We start from the raw sequence: 20418 nt of genomic DNA on the forward strand, positions 1-20418 counted from the left end.
TCAAGTTAACAGGTAACTTTGTAATTATTCCTCCTGTAAATAATACTGCACTTCATTACAAAATCCAAATTACCAATAAAAAGTTTTATTCTTATAATTATTAAATGAATGTACTTTTGTTCTTCCTACAAAAACGATGGCATGGTATTTTGACCATTTATCTAAATGGGAATGAAATAAAAATTGAAAATATTATTGAGAAATATATTGTTTTTGAGACAAATCATTGAGAAATGGACTATGACCCCTGACTTGACTGATCAATGTTGATTACATCTCTAACAAGATTCATTTTGTATATTCAAGGGATCAGCTTCTTGTTTTAATCCCTTTTTCACACATATAAATAAAAAAAGGACAGAAAAAAGCAAGGACAAAAAGGACAAGGTTGATGTTTTATTCTGAAAACTACAAAGCTCAAAACAATAAGCATTCAACCAATCCGGAGTCGTGGGGTTAAATGATCAAATAGCAAGAAATATTAATGACAAAAGTTAGAATATCCATTCACATTTGTAAATTAAGGAGGACACTTTCTGCTTAATCACAGCAATACAAACAGCACACTACATGATAGACTTCTGTGATCGTTTTTTGGCAATATCCACATCCCTCTTAGAAAACGTCTCTGTCTGAAGGAACAGTCTCTTTTTAGCTCCAGCACACAAAGCACACAACGCTGTACTTCAGCTGTTTCAAGTAACCAAGAGGAATGTTACCATTGTAAAACTGTGGAAACAGACACACACACAAGTTGCATATGAGCAATGAAGAGCTTCTTGTTGACAATGCATACAGCACACATTTTTATAAAACACTGAATCATAGTTACTGAAAAATGATAAAATATATACATCCCTGAAATAAACAATAAAATCAAACTAAATGGAAAGAAATGACATTCTGTGTGCTAATAATTATATGAGCATAGGGTTTCTATTCTCCACACTGTCTTCACATCAGTCTGTCTTTTTATTGTACCAATCTTTCACACTATTCCACAGAATAAAATTCATCCTGTCATCTCTCATGTTGTTCCTCACAGTCTCCCATACAAACGTTTATTAATTCATTATTCTATGAGAATATAGAATGTCTCAATAAATCTGATGGCTTACAAATTTCAGTACAGTCGTGTCTGACAAAAGATAATACTAATGTGTTCATAGGTGTTTGATCATGGGCAGATAGCTGCAGCTACATACACACTACTGACATTGTATTTAAGAGAGATGCCCTTTGGCAGCTTGGTCAAATGGTTCAGGAGTTATTTTCCTATATTCACAATCAATCCATATATATATACAGCACAATTATTAAACAGTGGTCACAGCTCCAACAAAGCTTCACAGCCCTGCAGTAACCACACAGTGGAATCATTTGACATCAACTACAAACCATCTCTACAATCAAAGGCATGTTTAGAAAAGGTAAAACATTAAGTGCGTTTAAAACTCATAGTCCTTTTCGGCCATGTCAATCGCCCAGGCAAACTTCTCTCTCTGGGTTTTGTTGTAGATTTTCTCAATGGGAACGGCCCACTTCTTGCACCTGGGGAGGAGGGAAGATGGACCAGTTAAAGTTAGCTCATCCACTCACTGGCTGAAACACTGCCCACTGTTCACTATGTAGGAAATTCCATGAAGAACTGACTGTGATTCAGTTGTCATCAGAAAATCTAAAACTATTCGGCTCATGTGCATTGCATTAACTAGTGCTGTGCCCATTTGTTGCGCGTGCCCGTCCCGAAACGGAGCGATTTCTTGGCCCCCAGAAGTGCAGTTTGCAGCGCTGCTGAGAAGTATGGCTTCTTGCAACCCCCAAGTGTGAAGTTGATTGGATGAACGGTTCTCCAGATATGAGAGAGTCAGTCATACTTACACAGACAGACAGACAGAGGTTCCTTGATGTTAGATGATGCTGCTACAGCGCCACCTATTGGCCAAATGTCACCAAATTTGCCATAGTCATTCAGATATCATATCTACACATGTCCACCAAATGTGGTCCCAATAGCACACAGAGTTCGGGCGATATTACATTTCTTGTAATATAAGCCCTGCCCACAGCTATCTGAGCTAACTTTGAGGGCCAGCTATAGCAAAACTGTATGGAACATCAGAAATCTGGAGACCAGCTTGGTCCAGAGATGTTCTGTACCAAATTTGGTGATGATCACTCAAAATGTGTAGGGAGGAGTTGCAAAAATTCAGATTGGGACAAAATTCAAAATGGCAGATAATCAGTCTAGATGCAAATGGGTGTAGCTTATACAGATAGACTCGTCTGGACCATCATTTTGTTTCTGAGACTTACAGTTCAGAGGTTACAGGCCAAAATGTAAAGTTTATTGTTATAGTGCCACCAAACTGCACCACATTCGACACTGCGCTCCATGGGGTCCCAAGCGATACACCCGCCAAGTGTGAAGTAGATCGGATGAGCGACTCCTTGCTGTATAGTTAGATGTTGTTGGGACTTGATTGGTGACCATTGCTTGTTAACTGCTTTTAATAATGAACTCGGAAAGATTCCATAATATATTGCTATATTAGTGTAATATATTCTATAATCTATAACTTTGATTCACTCATATGATTGGCTCTTGGGGTAGAGCTTTTCAACGGCAGACATTTTGACTTGTCATAGCAGGAAAAGCACATGTGAAACAAATTTGGTTAACGATGGCTCAGTTCCATTAAGTGTCCCAGTAAGATATGCTAGTGAGCCAGCATGCGAAATACCAGGAGCCTGAAACTAGCTTACCTAAATGGAATGAATTCGTTCTGAATGTTATTGATAACACCTGTGCTTGTCCTGTTATGATATATAAAAATGGCTGCTGTAAAAGGGTCCATTGTGCATGCTGGCTCACTGTCACGGCTTTCTGGGACACTTTAATTGGACAAAGCCATCGCTAATGTAATTAGTACCACCTGTGTTTTACCTGAGATGACCATGTGAAAATGTCTGCAGGCCTGTTGGAGAGCTTGGCTCAACCATGTATATTTCACTTGGCCTGAGCTTTTCTCAATTCTTTTTTCGAGCCTGACAGGACAGACCATCATTCATCACTTTCTCGCCACTGTTCTGCAAACCAAACCATTCGAGGAGGGAGCGGGGACTACAAGTGACGTCTCTGTCCTAAAATGCTGCAACGTCATAGCTATACTCTGGTGTTATGCACCAAGATGCACAGCGAACAAATACCAATGTTTCACTCAATGTATTTAAAACAAAGGGAACCCGTGAGTCCAGCGTGACTATTGGTGCCTTCGAATGAAACTCGTGAGCTCGTGTTTACAACATGGGAAGTCGTGTACACAATATGCTTGGCATTCAAGTGGTCAAGTTGTGAGAACACCGCTGCCAAGCAACGGCAATATTAACGTTGTTGTCGGCGTCTAGAAGCCACGGAGGCTATCAATTTAGCAAGCTAGCAAGTGGGTAACATAATGCAGTAAATGCAAAGGCATAATGACAGAGGACAAAGATGAGGTCGTTGGGCATATCAACATTTTCCTCTGACATATTGTGAAATTCAGAGGAAAAACAATATACGACTAAAATTACAATATATATTAACTTATATATTATAACTTATTTGAACCAAATGGTTCAAATTTTAGGGCACACCTGTGTTCCCATTTTGGATAAAACTTTAATTCAGTTTTTTGAGTCTGTAAGGAGGTCACACTAGAAGAGGTTTACAATAAAATGCTAAGATTCACACTAGCTGTACTTGACTGTTGAGTGCAGTGTTATTAGAGGTTACTGTTCCACAAAATAATGTGAAGCAAAAATGAAGGAGCTACTGACAAAAGGTGGTGATGAAACAGTACAGATTGGACTGCCACTGAGTAATATAAATAAAATATAAATAAAATATAATCGTATATATGTAAACCAAAGTGATATTCTCAGAAGAAAAAAAACCAATATCAATATTTATGGTAGCTAGCTACCTCTTGTCATTTTCTTGTTAAACTAACTTCCTGTTAATCTTTTTAAATTATTTTACAGTAACTCCCCAAATAGTAAATTATAATGATATAGTGCATAGCATAATATAATAGTATCATAATTAGCAACATATTAACAGGAATGAGAGACACTCAACATATCTGGCATACATGAATCAAACTTAAAGGAACAGTCTGTAACATTTTGGTGGATCTATTAGCAGAACAGGAATACAATATTCATAGCTATGTTTTCATTTGTGTATAATCAACTGAAACTAAGAATCATTGTGTTTTTGTTAGCTAAGAATGAGCCCTTCATATCTACAAAGGGAGTGGGTAATCTTCATGGAGTCCGCCATGTTGCTCCGTCATGTTTCTACAGTAGCAAAGAACAGACAAACCAAACACTAGAGAGAGCCTTTCGCATATTAACGTTATCTCCAATATGCTGGTGAAACTACAATAATGTGAGCCGCAGAATGCAAAACCGTGGTGCCGCCAGCCGCCGTCTGACTTCCGTTGCTACTAAAATAGTATTATTATGGTAAGGAAGGCCTCTGAGCGAGGCAAACAACGTTACCACAGTTTTGCACACAGCGGCTCACGTTACCGCAGTCTTGGAAAGGGAGGAGTGAGCGGAGTGGTACTTAGTTGGTTGCAATCTGCAACCACACCACTAGATGCCTCCAAATCCTACACACTGTCCCTTTAAGCAGCTAGCCTACTAGCTAGCTAAACAGAAAAACAGATAATTCCCTGCTTATTTTGAATTATTTACATAACTAATTTGATGAGGTTTCTCAACAGTCAAGTCAACTGTGCTAAGAAGGGCAACAGATTGTTTTAGCCAATCTCTTTACAGTTTGAACCTACTACACTCTCTGCATGACAGAATAATACGTCATCCCGGCGAGCAATCAACCTGATTCGACTCAGTGTTTTCATCTCTGTTACACATATTCACACATACCGCTAGGTTCTCATGCACCACCCTACAAGGGGGGACCCCGTCCCTTACGCCTTACAATCAGGCAAAACACACGGAGCATTCCTGTATCCATTGTGCTTGAGGAGGAGGCTCTCCATAAATAGCTGTGGGGCACGGGTTAGGGAGGGCTGACCACTTTTCCCCTTCGCTGTGGCCTGGCGCTCTATTCAGCCACAGACAGCTCCTCATTGACTTCCCACATGGAGGAAGGAGTGCTGTTTGGGGACGCTCCCTGGCTTTCAGAAACAAACCCCATTGTTCCTCACGCTCACAGGCTTTTCTTCCTCTTATTTTCCTTCTGCAGCCGTTAGCTTTTTTGCTTTGCTGCTCCTTTTCCTACAATGCAAGAGCATTTCCTGCCTTTCTGTCACCAAAGGTAGATATGCACCCCGCGCACCCACCCGATCAGAGAAAGCTGGTTTATTAAACAGTAGGCGGCTTACTCATTTAATGTCACAGGTTTTTTTACTGTAGTAACACCTGTGATCAAATAAGAGGTAAACAGCTTCTGCTGTGCCACATAAATACCATGCGACAGAGATGCGTGGATCCAGGTAGTTGAGCTTGGAGGTGCCCAGAGCAATCTGCTTGTTCTCCTCTCTGTCTGTGGCCTGAACCTGCAGCTTCATCAGCTGCTCCTCTATCCTCTGGACAGCTTTACGCTTCAACTCCACAGTCCTGAGAGAGACACAAAGACAGACAGAGGGAGGAATAAAACATAGATACAGAACCAGAGAGAGATACAGAGAAAGACAGGGAGACAAACACACATAGAGAGAGGAAGAATTAGAGAGATGGAGTCAAAAACACATCATCGTGAATTTGACGTTTAGTAGTCTGTACAGATAAAACTTAGTGGCATTAAACCCCACCAGGGGTAAGTAACGTATAGAACTGTGACAGTCTTTCACAGCGGTTAGCAGCAGTCAGGATTTCTTACTTTTTGCTCCTGTCATCATGGGAAGCCTTGTGATCAGCCTTGGCAGCCTTCAGTTGCTTCCTGGCTGCTGACAGTTGATTCTGCTTCTCGTCGATCTGCAATCACAACAAACACGTCCTGAGTGAAGTAGATAATCTGCATCTCGTAGAAAGAGGGAATGTCTTTATTTTCCATAATGACAAAAGAATCACAATTTTCTACCAAGACGGCACCAAGACATCATAACTTGTGGAGGAAAGGTGGAACACGAGTTTACCTTGGTCTGAAGGTTTTGCATGGACTTCTCAAATGTTTTGGGTGGAGCTCGCTGGTGGTTACAGAGGATGGCCACCGCCCGGTTGGCTCGGTTGTATGACAGGACTTTAGCTGGGAGGCTGTCATCAGCTGGAGACCCAACAAGTACACAACAATGTAGGAGAAATAGTTTAAAATTACATTTTGAAATCACTGACCTAAATTGTGTAGTGATTATGCATTTAAAGGCACAATCAGTCTCAGTCATGTAGAGTAAATTACAGGTACAGTCCCTGTTGTTAATGTAATTACAAAATCTGTCAAAATATACATATTATCTGACTGAGAAGGCTTCCTAAATTGGTATGTGTACACTGTGTATCTGTGGGATTCAAAGCCCCACCTCCATCCTCTCTTCTTCTACAATCCCCAATATAAATGGACTTTGGCCCTTTCACCTGTCCCCTATACTTTTGCTGCCCCAATATCACAATGTCTGTCTTCATCTGTCTATGTATAATTTCAGCATACTGGGATTTATAACGTTGTTTTTGACAGGTCAATGCTACAAGATTAAAGCCACCGTAAACTAAGTTAACACTCACAGCTGTCAGTTTGATTTCATTTTCAAAGTTAAGTTTCAATTGTTGTTTGTGTGCTTTCATGACCACAAGTGCTATATTTGTATTGTAAAGATATTGGTTACTGTTGGTGATGTAGAGTAATATCTAAGTTTACCTGCTGTGAGTGGCAGCCTTTATCCGTCTCGTATGTGTAGCCTATAGAGTAACATTCCCGTTGTAGTTTATAGTCTTTTGTACCTGTTTAGCACTGTTTATTTCCTGTATTTATGGAGAGTTGTTAGTCCCACTTGAGAGGTTTAGTTATATTAGTTAACATTGATGTTTTGTTCCCCTCTCCTTTAGATCCACACTTCTATACAATAGTGTATTAGGAATAGTTCCTGTGCATCTGTATCGTTATTTATGTTCACAATAAAACCTTCAAAGGATAATCCCTGCCTGGCGTGTCCAGACTAGACACCCCCTATCACTGACTACATTTCCTAACCACCAAGAGCCCCATTACAACTCACGTTTTGTTATTTATTTAATTTGTGTAGACGATGCGGCGGTTTTATTTACATGGAGGTTCTGATTTATTATTTGTCCCTGTCAGGTACGTTTTATAGTACATGAGTTTATGTTCCATGTTGAATATTTTATTACAAAGCCTTTTGTACTATTCCCCTGTGTGAGAAGAGCTACACCGGGCAGTTTTATTTACATGGAGGTTTTGCTTTATTATCTGTCTTTGTCAGATATAAACTCCAAAGAGATCCTATTCACATATGATGCATTATTGAAGAGACTCATTATTGATAAAAACAGATTCCTATCAATTTGACATTTTAGAATTCCATTAGATATTAACTTATTGAATGGATTTCATTATTTTTTGTGTGACGACTTTAATGTGTGCTAATAAACAATACGATTGCTACCTGGGCTTGTCATACACTACTGTAAGCTCCTGTGATATCATCAAGTGGTTTACAGCAAAGTATACTGGTCCAAAAAGCTTTTTTTCTGTTATTCTTTTCCATTTTTGTGCAAATCTCAAACATTTAAAGGCTGTTAATCTTTCAAAATGTCCATAGACATTTAAGAAAAACACTTAAACCCATGCCTACCCATAATTTAATCTTTTGTTAATTTATTTTGAGAGTTATGCAGCAAATTGTGTTGAATCTTATCAACATTTTCAGCTCGCAAAAAAAGTGCAAAAGCGATTATTTTTCATGTGTGTTTGTACATGTATGTCTCTCACTTGACACCGCAGAATTTCAAAGCTAGAATTGGTTGAATTGCCAGAAAATTGTGCCAAACTGTAAAGAGTGATTACGAGTTTTAGCTGTGTGGGTGTCATTCAAATGAGCTGCGTGTGACTGGTCGAAGCTGCTGTTACTCACGGCAGGCGAGCTCCTTGAGCTGCTGCTGCAGAGTGATGGAGGCGTTGTAGGTACGAAAGACCTTGGCTGTGAGGCCATCCATCAGCTCCTGTAAGTGCTTATTCAGAATAGAAGTCTGCAGGAGACACAGAGAAAGAAAAGAGGGAAAGAGGGTTCAATTGGGAGAGCTAGAGGAAACAGAGTGATACAAGCGTTAAAACTAGAAATTAAAAAGATCACTTAGACTGAAGCCTCGGAGGCTGATGTTCATGTGTGTGTTTCTTACATTCAGTCTGTCAAAGAGGTCATCTTCAGGCTGCTTGTTCTCCAGGAACAGCTGGAGGTTTTTAAAGACCTTGAGAGGAAATCAGAAAAGATTCATTTAGCATGGAATCACTTCCATTTAACACTTCAGGGATGCACAATCACATATCTGCCACATGGGGGTGCTATATTATTTCTGTTCATGATGACAAGTGCAGGTTAATGTGTCTTTTGTATGTACTTCTATGTGTGAGTGGGGATGTAGAGAGGAAGTGTAGCCAAATAAACGGTACACAGGGGTGTTGAACAATTATGACTGAAAACACACACAGTGTGTGGTGTATGTCTGTGTGCATGTGTGTGTGTATCTGTGTCTGTACACTCTGTTAATAGCAGGAAACGGACCGCCCTCCGAGGCAGTGCTGACGGAAAGCTTTTAGTGCCTGATCACCTGTCTGTGCAAACATCCTCCTCAGCGTAGCGACTTATCTTATTAACACTAAATTCACATATCTGTCAAATACACACCCAACACCAACCTCATTAAACCACATCAAATCACAGTCTTGTGCTTTAATGCGTCTACCACAGGTCCCTCTTCTCACTGTCCCTTCCCATCCTTACCCTCTTCTCCACGGGGATCTTGTTGTAGTAGCGGATGGAGTCCTTTCCCAAGAAGTCAAACTCCACCACGTACTCCTGGTCGTCCAACTTGGAGTACAGCTTGATGTGCTCCACTCGCAGCGAGCAGCAGCCAACTGTGTCCGCCGTTTCACCTTCCTCCTTTTCGTTACCCGCCCTCAGTGCAAGCTACAGGGGGAAACATGATCACACACTGGGATTATTATTAAGACTTAAGAGGGTAACATTTTCTAAGGGTTTGTTCTCTTAACTTTTTTTTTTACAGTACACCAGTATTTTTTTTAAGTGGGAGCCCTTGTGGTTAATGGAAATGATAAAATGGGGTCTATAGTCAAATTAAAACAGTAAATTTCGTTGCGAGGGTGCAAAGTCGCATTGAGGGGAACATTACTCTGATGGTAGATTTCATTCTCCATCCAGTGCTTTTTTTTCATATGCATCAAAAGTTAAAGGGACTGTATGTACATTTTTACACGTTTAAACGTTTTTTATTCATCGTTTTTTATTGCCAATGTGTGGGTTTCCTCTATCAGCCTGCTTTTAATGAGAAGAATGCTGGCCATTTTTCTAGGAAAATCCAATGGATGTGCCTTTACTCTCTTCAGCTCTGCTACAGGGCTAACGTTGTGCAACCACAGATAATGTTCAGTTACAAATGGAGTCCGCTTACGCCAACAAATGACCAGCCCCCACCACAACTCAGACTCCAACACAAACTCCATGGAAGCACAAACAAAAACAAAGTTATATCAAACAGGAATGTGACCGACGTCGGAAGGGAAACTAGGTTCAACAACGGCCGGGCCTTCGATTCATGGAGGGACCATCGTTAGGTTTCGGATATCAAAACGGACCCCGAGCTTCAAGGACAATGACTGTCTTTGTCTTAACGGGCGCAGGTGTCACTGTCACAAGCAATTTCTGATTCTTACAAACAGCCCCTTTAAAATCAAAGATATAGCAGTTAATGTAATAAATTAGTTTAAGTTTTACTATATTTCTCCTCACCTTGTCTATGAAATACAGTGCCACAGCTCTCTGCCTGATCCTCATCTCTTTTGACTTCCAGTCCTCTCTATACTGAGTACGGATGCGATCCACACACTTCTTCAACCGTCGAGCAGTCTCATATTTCTGCCAGTCTTTCTCCCCCTGCACACAAACACACACACAGATTGTTTACTCAATTCGGAAACAGACGAATCGTTTTTTTCATCAAGGAATAACTTGTGAAATATTTACATTTAGGATTAAGTCAGGATTTTAGCTGAAGCTGTGAGAGCACAGGTACCTTGATCCTGGAGCTAGGATTCAACATGATGTACTTGATGGAGCCTTGGATGTTCTCTGTCCAAGATGCCAGCCAGGTCACCTTGTTGTCATGGCGAAGCTCCTTCCACTTTGTCCCTGGGGGAGGTTTAGGTTGCTTGGAGTCTCTACAGAAAAGAGGCAGGTTTACTATAAATAAGTGTGAAATGTGTTGACAGCTTGTGCCATATGTATGTTTAGCACTGCGGTTTCTCTGGGGGCAGTGTCCACTGAGACCTGTGTGCTGATTAAAGGTGCAGTGTGTCAGATCTAGGGGGCATCTAGCAACGAGGTTGCAGATTGATACCAACTTAAACCTGTGCCAAGCATGTAGGAGAACTACGGTGGCCAACGAGAAAAAACGAATGGCCCTCTCTAGAGCCAGTTGTTGTTAAAGTAGCATAGGTCATTTGGGAGAATAGCAGAGCCAGTGTGCAGAGTGTGTGTGTGTATGTAGGAAATGAGTGGTGAAGCAAGAGAGAGAGAGAGCGGTGGTAAATGTTTGTGAGCAAACAAGTGAGCGAATGGAGCAGAAGACAGAGTTAGTTTAGCTTTGAGAATATCAAGCAAATGTACAGTGGAAGTTGTAGTTTGTGCAGAAATAAATGCTGCAGCTCCTCAAGACCAACAGAGGAAGCAGGAAAAGTTAACACAGTGGTTTGTCCGATCTGGGCTACCGCAGAAACATGGCGGTTGGCTCTGCGAAGAGGACCCGCTCCCTATGTAGATATAAACGGCTCATTCGAAGGTAACGAAAACAATTCTTATTTTCAGGTGATTATACACTGAAGAAAATATACTTATTAATCTTATGTTCCATTTCTGCCAATAGATCCCCCTAAATGTAACACACTGTTCCTTTAAGGTGCTTTCCTCATAGGTACAATAAATGACACTAATTACAGACCTGAAATAAATCCACTTCCATAAAATATTAGGGCTTTCTTTTCATCTTAATGGGTCAGTCTAAGATTAACATTATATTGTAAACACTACAGCTATGAGACAATAGCGTACAGAGAAATGTCACTGTTAAACAAACCCCATTATGACCACCAGTATGTGGGGGTCGACATGTCCTCCCTGGGTCGTGTTATTGTTTGCACACACACAGCACACTCTGACAGGAAGACTACCTTCGACACAGTGCCGGCATGAGTGCGTGTCAGCGAAACATCTGTGCCGTACTGTACATGCCACATGCAGCACGTAACATTGTTTTGCTTGTGTCTCTGTGAGGACAACTGGATGCTACAAATTAGACTTTCCACTCACAAACTGCCCCTGAGGCATGGAGTGACAGACATAAAAGAAAAATATTTCCACGGTCTATAAATAACTCACAACATGGTGGTTAGAAGAGGTTGAACAGGAATAGAGGGGTAAAGGGCAGAACAAAGAATGTGAGGTATAAGTCTGTAGGTGTCTTTTTGACAGACTAATAGCTTCCACAAGCACCTACTTAAAACACTCTATATTCACAACATACCTTTATAACTTACGCACTAGTCCCACAATGTACTTTAATATAACCTCACCTTCAATGGTTTGACAGCGCCACCTTGTGGTTAAAACTCAGAACTAGACAAACTATCAATACTGGTGTTTTGTGTTCTTACTATGCATCCAAAAAGCTAAACTAAAATGGAAAGATCCATGGCAGTGAGGGGGGTGACAACGGTAGTGGTGAGATTACCCACTTGCTACAGTTAATAATGATGTCTTCGGGTCGGATGCGCCGCTTCAGCATGCCCATCTTGGGATGATCGCCTCGTCCTCGGAAAAGGCCCGGCGGCTCGATGCGGAAGTTTCCGATCCTCTCCTTGTGGTTGTCCATGATGCAGAATCCGTACTCCTGGAGGAGCCTCTCGTTCTCCTCTTTGATTTTCTACAAAGAGTGTGAAAACATGAAAAGACAATGAGAGATTTCATGATGTTTTTCAGGGTTGGGAGAGTCTGCGTGAATGCAGGCCTACCAGTTTCTCCCCTTTTGACATCTGTTTCCTAGCCTCTGATTGGGCCTTGAAGTACTCATTCATGTCACTGAAGTTGCACTTGTTCAGGTCGGTGATCTTTGACTTCTCCTCTGATGTCATTTCCTGAAATGAGAGAGAAGACATCTGAAGCATGCACGGACTTAAATACTTGAACATCAACACCCTCTGTAGACTCTGGCTGGAAACACCTGAATATTTCTCATCTCCTCACCTTCCTCCAGTCCTTAAAGAAGTTCTTCCTGAAGATGTCCTTGGTGGTGTACTCATGATCCAACATCTTGGCAAAAAATGTAGCTACTTCCTCAGCAGGCGCATTAAGTTTCATAGGCTTACCTGCAAATGCAGAAAAAAAATCACATTCTCTTCTTATCTTGACCAAAAATATATCAAAATCCTTATTAATATGTATGTTTTAAACTGATGGACTCACCATCAAAGTAAAATTTGACTTTGTCAGGCATGGGTTCATATGGAGGTGCAAACACTGGACCTTTGTGCTCCAAGAAGCGCCATTTGGAGCCATCGGTAGCTCTTTCCTCCTCCCACCTAATCACCACGAACAAAACAGCAACAAAATACAACCCATGAGAGAAGAGACAAATATGGTATCTCTACTTCTCAGCAGCTGTTTATATCAGCTGGCTGTCCTTGTGTGTTATTTCCTGAGGAAAAGAACAATTTGTCCCCGAACATTATCTTACCATTTCCACTTCTCCTCTTCTTCTTTTTTGGCTTTCTTTCCCTCTGTTACCCTTTTGTCTTTTGACTTCTTTTTGGGCTTGACGTCCTAAAACGAGTGAAGATAACAAAATAAATGTGGAGAACACAAAAAGGCAGACAGATGTGAGAATGTATTCAACACAAAAAAAACATAATGAACCTCATCCTCCTCATCCTCTTCGTACTCATGTTTCCTCTTCTTGGCCTTTTTGTCATGCTCTGTCTTGACTTTTTTGGGCTTGTATTCAAATCTGTAATCAAATGTATTGATAATCTAAATATCTCAGATTACAGAGCACAAAGCATAAAGTAAAGATCTGGTATAAAATTCTATGATACCCACTCTTCATCATCATACTCGCGTTTGGAGGGCTTGTGGTGTTGGGGAGAGGGGTAGAAGCCATTGTCTTCTTCAGGCTCGCTCTTAATGGCAGCAGGGCTTGTATCTCTAAGCCACAAATGAAGTGAAGACATTCAATTGTATATATTAGTAAAGCAATATCTCATTAGTCATAACCAAGCAAATGCTAAGCATGAAGTAAATTCTTTCCAAAATGACTTATAGCCAGAACTGCTTTATAATCACTTTAATTCCACATCAGACACAACAAAGCGATGATGTTATTTACCTTACATATCCATTTTCTTTCTCCTTTTTAGGCTTGTCTACATGGGATGATTTGATCTGTGAGAAAAAGAGGAAAATATATAAGCATATCTCTCTCTGTATTTTGATAAGTATAATGTACTTCAATGACTTTCACACCTTTAATCAAAGTTCAGACAGTCTAAACATGTACTTATATTCAGAGTTCGTGGAAGGCTGTAGCAAACAAAGCTTTTTAATAATAATGCTCTCGTGGAGGAAAAAACAAAACGTAATATTTAGACTAAAGGCTCGCACGGCCGGTGTTAAAAGGCAGGCTGACTTCCCGTTGACAAACCTTCTCCTCTCTCCTCTTCTCTTTGTCCTTGTCTTTCTCTTTGTGTTTTTCCCTGTGCTTGTCTGAGCTGCCATTGCTGTGCTTCAGCTTCTCTTTGTCTTTGTCTCTGTGCTTCTTCTCAGAGTGGTCCTTATGTTCGCTGCAACACAGCAGCCACAGGGGTCAGAGGTCAAGTGCAAGAGGTCAGACGTGGTCCAGATGCACGGACACAAAAGATGTCATTGACAAAACACACCAGCAATAACAACTTTTAAGAAACAACGGCAGTGTCGTGGACAACTGCCAATAAGAATGGCCAAAGTTGTGACTCTACAGACATCCTGCAGCCCACAAGTATTTTAACCAGACAAAAAGAAAAACCACTGTCCGACTCCCACAAGGGTTCAAATTACAATGCTCTGCAGATGTCATTCATAAAAGTGGATTTCATGGAGTCTTTGTGATGTATGTTTGCTGATTTAACACAACAGGGTTCTATTTCTTTCAATTAAATCAGCAGCACCCTGGGAGATGCTTTCATGTTCTTGTTGAAAAGCTTGCTTTTTTTTAATGTTATGTTTGACTTTGTCATTATCCCCCTCATTAAAGATTCAGATATGTCAGCTAAAACCACTAACTCACAACAGAATGTATACTGGAGGATATGTACAGGAGGTAAAGGTAACACTGAGTGCAAAGAAACTTGATGTTTTTGACCCAAACAAATGAGAGGAAGATGCAGATATCCTACCTGTTGCCGTGCTTGATTTTCTCTCGCTCCTTGTCTTTCTTGTGGTCTTTGTGTCTGTGTTCCTTGTCTTTGTGCTTGTCTTTATGCTTGTGGGTGTCTGTGATACAAAGGACAGATCAACTTGTCTAGCAGCATTAAAAAAAAAAGAAATCTGCATAAATAATATTTTTGCCATATGTGTAGGCCTATCTCTGAGAATAGATTTGGACGTCATTTGCATTTATTTGAGCAAGGAAGTGTATTAAAGAGAACCTATTATGCTTGACCCTTTCTTCAGGTGCATTCTTGTATTTTGGGTTTCTACTAGAATATGTGTACATGCTTTAATGTTCAAAAAACACATTATTTTTCTCATAGCGGCTGTGATGCAGCACCTCTTTTCACCCTCTGTCTGAATCACTCCCTCCCAAAAAGCCCAGTCTGCTCTGATTGGTCAGCTGGCCCACTCTGTTGTGATTGGTCAACCGAAACCAAACTCTTTGGACTTCGCTCCAGCTCCGCTCTAACTAGCTTTGTTTGAGGTCGAGTCAAACTAGCTGCAAGACAGATATTATGCAAATATGTTACTTGGTGACATCACCACGTTACGGAAGAAAAGGTGGGACTTCAAGCAAGGCGGCAAGGTGCTAGCCGTTCGAAATAATGGGTTTCAGAGTGCAGTGGTGCCGTTGTCGTGTTGTGACTGAAAGAACCTTCAGTGAGTGAGAGAAGGAGAGAGAAATGGAGAGAACTAAGAGAAAGAAATACTCAAGCCGGAGCAAAAATAAATAAAAACGGATGAATATTAGTTTATGCCAGAGATTCGCACGCCAAGTTCACACCAGAGGAGTGAATTATTCAGTTTTCTCTCCTGGGAGTTAAAGGTGAAATCAAAAGTTTAACATAAAATGCTGTTGCAGTATACTTATTATTTTGTTATTTTCACTCTTTTTTTAAGTAACCAGAATTCAGGAAACTCATCTTTTTCTTTTTTAAGGTCTCAAGGTTGGCAAGTATGGGAAGGCACAAAAGCATTATAGGTCCTCTTTAACAGAAGCAGACAGAGAAAAGAAAAAAACATCATCTATATATATTTTTGTATAATATTTCTTTTATATTGCACCCTATACTGTTGAAAGTCACTATTAGCCCTCAGTGACCTGCATCATCCCACACACACACACACTTGCTGCAGCTGACCCACAATCCCCCCTGAGGTTCATCCTCCAGGCCACACCTGTATGGTGATGCTGGAGATGCTGTTTCCCTCACAAAAGAAAGGGGACTCGATAGTGACCTTGTCATAATGTAATATTCGCCACAAGATCAATGAAATATTCCGACTACATTCTCACAACATTCAACGCCTCTAATATATCTATAACAATATTTTTTTCCAGCAGGCTTTTATCCAACTTTTGAGATCTTTAAAACATGAGATTGTGCTTGAGAGGGAGTTTTCATACTCTCAGTGCAGCTAATCTAATGATTAGGCTGCAACAATTATTTTTTACATGAGTCTTGATATTAAAATGTTTCCTGCTGTGTAGTGAAATCCCTCCCGAGGTAGACCTTGCTTTGGCTTGATCATCACCTCGTGGCGCCCTGTTGTCATGGCACTTTAATAACGGGGTAGCCTTATTATATCTGCTATATATGAAACAGTAACACACATCTCCAATTATAAACCAAATCAATTCCCACAGACTTGCTTTTGCTTTTCCATCACATCAGGGCAGCAAATTAAGCCTCCAAGAAAAAATAAGTGCTCTCAACTTTGCAGGAGTAACAGATACTCTATAATAATCTGTGCAGAAATGACTGCTCAGGGGCATAATGCTTTCAATAATGTAGTGGAAGAATTTTTTCGACATACTATACTTAAACTTTTTTTCAAAAACAATTCTAAATACTATACTATGACTTTTTTTCAAAACATTTTTCAACATATTATACAATAAAAAATTTTAAGGAAATTTTTCGACATACAATATAGTATGACTTTTTTTTCAAAGGAATTTCAAAATACTATACTATGACTTTTTTTCATGAAATATTTCGACATGCTAAACTCTGAATTTTTTTCTTAAATTATTCGACATATTATACAATTAATTTTTTTCATGACATTTTTCTGAGAGGTTTTGGGAGACAAATACATATTAAGCGAGTTTAGAGATGAAAACTAGAGTTTTACATGGAATTGAGCTCAGAATGAAGATTTGCGGCTTGGAGGCCAACTATTATTTACATTTTTGGAAAACTATGTTCCCTTTCATATTTAGCCTGTTTTGTATGTTTTCATTGCAAGAGATGTGTTTCTATGAAGAAATTACATATTTTTCATATTAATCCACTTTTGAGTGTTTCTTGAGGAGAAATTCGTTTTCTGAAAAAAAATAATTGTATAATATGTCCAATAATTTCATGAAAAAAATTCAGAGTTCGGCATGTCGAAACGTTTCATGAAAAAAAAAGTCATAGTATAGTATTTTGAATTTTTTTTGAAAAAAAGTCATACTATATTGTATGTCGAAAAATTTCATGGAAAAACTTCATTGTATAATATGTCAAAAAATTTCTTGAACATTTATCTGCACTGACAGCAGTTAATGCTCACACATGAGTCTAAGCCTCCAAGTATCAAATCTTCATTCTGAGCTCAATTCCATGCAAAACTCTAGTTTTCATCACTAAACTTGCTTTAAAAAAAAAAATGTCTAAATACTATACTATGACTTTTTTTCATTAAACTTTTCGACATGCTAAACTGAAATTATTGGACATATTATACAATTAATTTTTTTTCATGAAATTTTTCTGAGAGGTTTTGGGAGAGAAAGACATGTTAAAGCAAGTTTAGTGATGAAAACTAGAGTGTTGCATGGAAGTGAGCTCAGAATGAAGATTTGATACTACATTTGATAAAAATGTCTGCTCAGGGCATAATGCTTTTAATAATATAGTGCAACTTTCTTTTTTTTCTGTGACTTGGTAGTTTTAGACTATAATAGTTTGGCTATAATAATCTGTGCAAAAATGTCTGCTCAGGGGCATAATGCTTTTAATAACGTAATGCAACTTTCTTTTTTTCTTGTGATTCGGTAGTTTTAGACTCTGCTCTCAGTGCAGATAAATGTTCAAGACATTTCTCGACATATTATACAATTAAGTTTTTCCGTGAAATTTTTCGACATACAATATAGTATGACTTTTTTTTCAAAAAAAAATCAAAATTCTATACTATGACTTTTTTTCATGAAACTTTTCGACATGCTAAACTGAAATTATTTCACATATTATACAATTAATTTTTTTTCATGAAATTTTTCTGAGAGGTTTTGGGAGAGAAAGACATGTTAAAGCAAGTTTAGTGATGGAAACTAGAGTGTTGCATGGAAGTGAGCTCAGAATGAAGATTTGATACTACATTTGATAAAAATGACTGCTCAGGGGCATAATGCTTTTAATAATATAGTGCAACTTTCTTTTTTTTCTGTGACTTGGTAGTTTTAGACTATAATAGTTTGGCTATAATAATCTGTGCAAAAATGTCTGCTCAGGGCATAATGCTTTTAATAACGTAATGCAACTTTCTTTTTTTCTTGTGATTCGGTAGTTTTAGACTCTGCTCTCAGTGCAGATAAATGTTCAAGACATTTTTCGACATATTATACAATTAAGTTTTTCCATGACATTTTTCGACATACAATATAGTATGACTTTAAAAAAAAAAAAATTCAAAATACTATACTATGACTTTTTTTCATGAAACTTTTCAACATGCTAAACTGAAATTATTTCACATATTATACAATTAATTTTTTTTCATGAAATTTTTCTGAGTGGTTTTGGGAGAGAAAGACATGTTAAAGCAAGTTTAGTGATGAAAACTAGAGTTTTGCATGGAAGTGAGCTCAGAATGAAGGTTTGCTGCTTGGAGGCTTATTAGACTCATGTGTGTGCATTAACATGCTGTCAGTGCAGATAAATGTGTGTCTGTATAGCAGAGAGATGGAGGCAGCTGGTGGTGAGATAGGAGGCAGGGAGAGGTTCAGATAAGCCTCCCAGCTCTCAGCCTCCATATCACGGCAGACAGTTAGTCTGTATGATCGGCTGGCTGGCTGCTCCAATACAAGAAAAAAGAAAATGGCGCAGAGACTAAGTCCTCAGCCCCAATTCTGCCACTTTCGGCTCCAAAATTCATTGTGATTGCACGCACATATTTTCAATCTAAAGCATGCAAAATAAACACGAAGCCAGGCCCTTTCTGAATACCAAAGCAGATTAATAAACCGAGGTGTGCAAGTGTGCATTTGAGACCCTCTTTTTGAACAATAGCCGCAAGAGAGAGGAGGAGAAGGGACTTAGTCTCTGGGACGCCATTTCTGGTCCTTTTAAAAAAACTAACAGTGTAGACAGACACATCACGATTCAGACTGGATAATAAGAGACAGTATGAATAAGAAAAAACCTCATCAGAGGACCTACCGCTTCCTTTAGATCCACAATTCACCTGGAAAATGTGGAAAAAGATGATTTTCATATTTGTATTTTGAAAACGCCGGTAGCTCAGGTTATTCAAGTTATACAAGACATACAAATACATGTATATTTGATGCAATAAAATGCTCCACATACATGTCAAAAGTGTTCACTAAAACTGATTATTTATTTAGTTTCTTTAGTTATTTCACATCATGACGTTTCAGTTATTACCTAGGAATTAACACAAATAGCCCCTATAATAAAATCATGAATCTATTTACCTGAGAGTCTCCGTGTCCGTGGTCTCCGCTCATGGTTCAGGTTGTTTGTGTTTTGTTAAAGCAGGTGAAGTTTTATCACAGTATAGAGACACACAGCTGTCCAGAGGATGAGATGCTAACAGGGAACCCTCACTGACAGACTGGAATGGAGTCCCAGCGTTCAACCTACTGCGCATGCGCAAAACAGACCTGAGAAAAATACTCTGTGTGGTCCCACCTGAAGCAGCAGCATCACAATGTCAAAACCATCCTCATCCTTTCAGTCATTCTCATTTTTTTTTATTACATTGATACATGTCCTAGTGCAGGGGAGCACGGGTCAGCAACCTTTACTATCAAAAGAGCCATTTTAGGGAAAAAAAATAAATATAAATCTGTCTGGAGCCGCAAAACATTTGATCATTGTGATGAAGTAACACAGTTTATAGTCTAAGTTTATAGTATATACTGCAAGTCTAATGCAGAGGGCCAAAGAGCAAATGTACTATGGAGTATTAAGCCACATTGAGGGGAAAAAAACATCTGAGATTTACAGAATAAAGTCATAATATTACAAAAAAAAATGTTCAGGGGTCTGCAACCTGCGGCTCCGGAGCCATATGTGGCTCTTCAGCCCCTCTCCAGTGGCGCCCTGTGGATTTTTTTTTTTTTAAATTAGTTGAAATTAATAACTGTTTTTTGTTTACATTTTTTAATTTTTATTTATCATTGTTGTAGGTCTATGGTACGACGGAGTATTAGGGCCACATTCCAGAATAAAGTCATAACTTTACGTGAAAAAAGTCGTAATATTACGAGAATAAAGACATATTACAAAAAAAGTCATAATATTACGAGAAAAGTCATAACTTTACGAGAAAAAACACATATTACGAGAATAAAGTTATAACTTTAGGGAGAAAAAACTAAATAACGTAAAATTATTACTTTATAATATTATGACTTTATTCTCATAATACTACGAATTTCTTTCTCTTAAACTTGTGA

General features: G+C 39.1%; 1 protein-coding gene across 1 annotated transcript; it reads right to left on the reverse strand.

Moving 5' to 3' along the window:
* Nucleotides 1-383: 383 nt before the first annotated feature.
* On the reverse strand, nt 384-19636 carry top1 (DNA topoisomerase I). Its single transcript, XM_037773843.1, has 21 exons — nt 19432-19636; nt 19154-19178; nt 14684-14780; nt 13954-14092; nt 13639-13694; nt 13353-13457; nt 13170-13260; nt 12991-13076; nt 12720-12835; nt 12501-12622; nt 12269-12391; nt 11993-12180; nt 10276-10420; nt 9993-10136; nt 8967-9152; nt 8365-8433; nt 8100-8214; nt 6150-6277; nt 5894-5988; nt 5482-5631; nt 384-1551 (listed from the first exon to the last, which is right to left on the reverse strand). Exons 1-21 carry the CDS (start codon nt 19462-19464, stop codon nt 1449-1451), a joined length of 2316 nt encoding a protein of 771 aa, XP_037629771.1. The 5' UTR covers nt 19465-19636; the 3' UTR covers nt 384-1448.
* Between the last annotated feature and the right edge of the window lie 782 nt (nt 19637-20418).

This window comes from Sebastes umbrosus, chromosome 6, assembly GCF_015220745.1.
Source record: "Sebastes umbrosus isolate fSebUmb1 chromosome 6, fSebUmb1.pri, whole genome shotgun sequence".
Lineage (NCBI taxonomy): Eukaryota > Metazoa > Chordata > Actinopteri > Perciformes > Sebastidae > Sebastes > Sebastes umbrosus.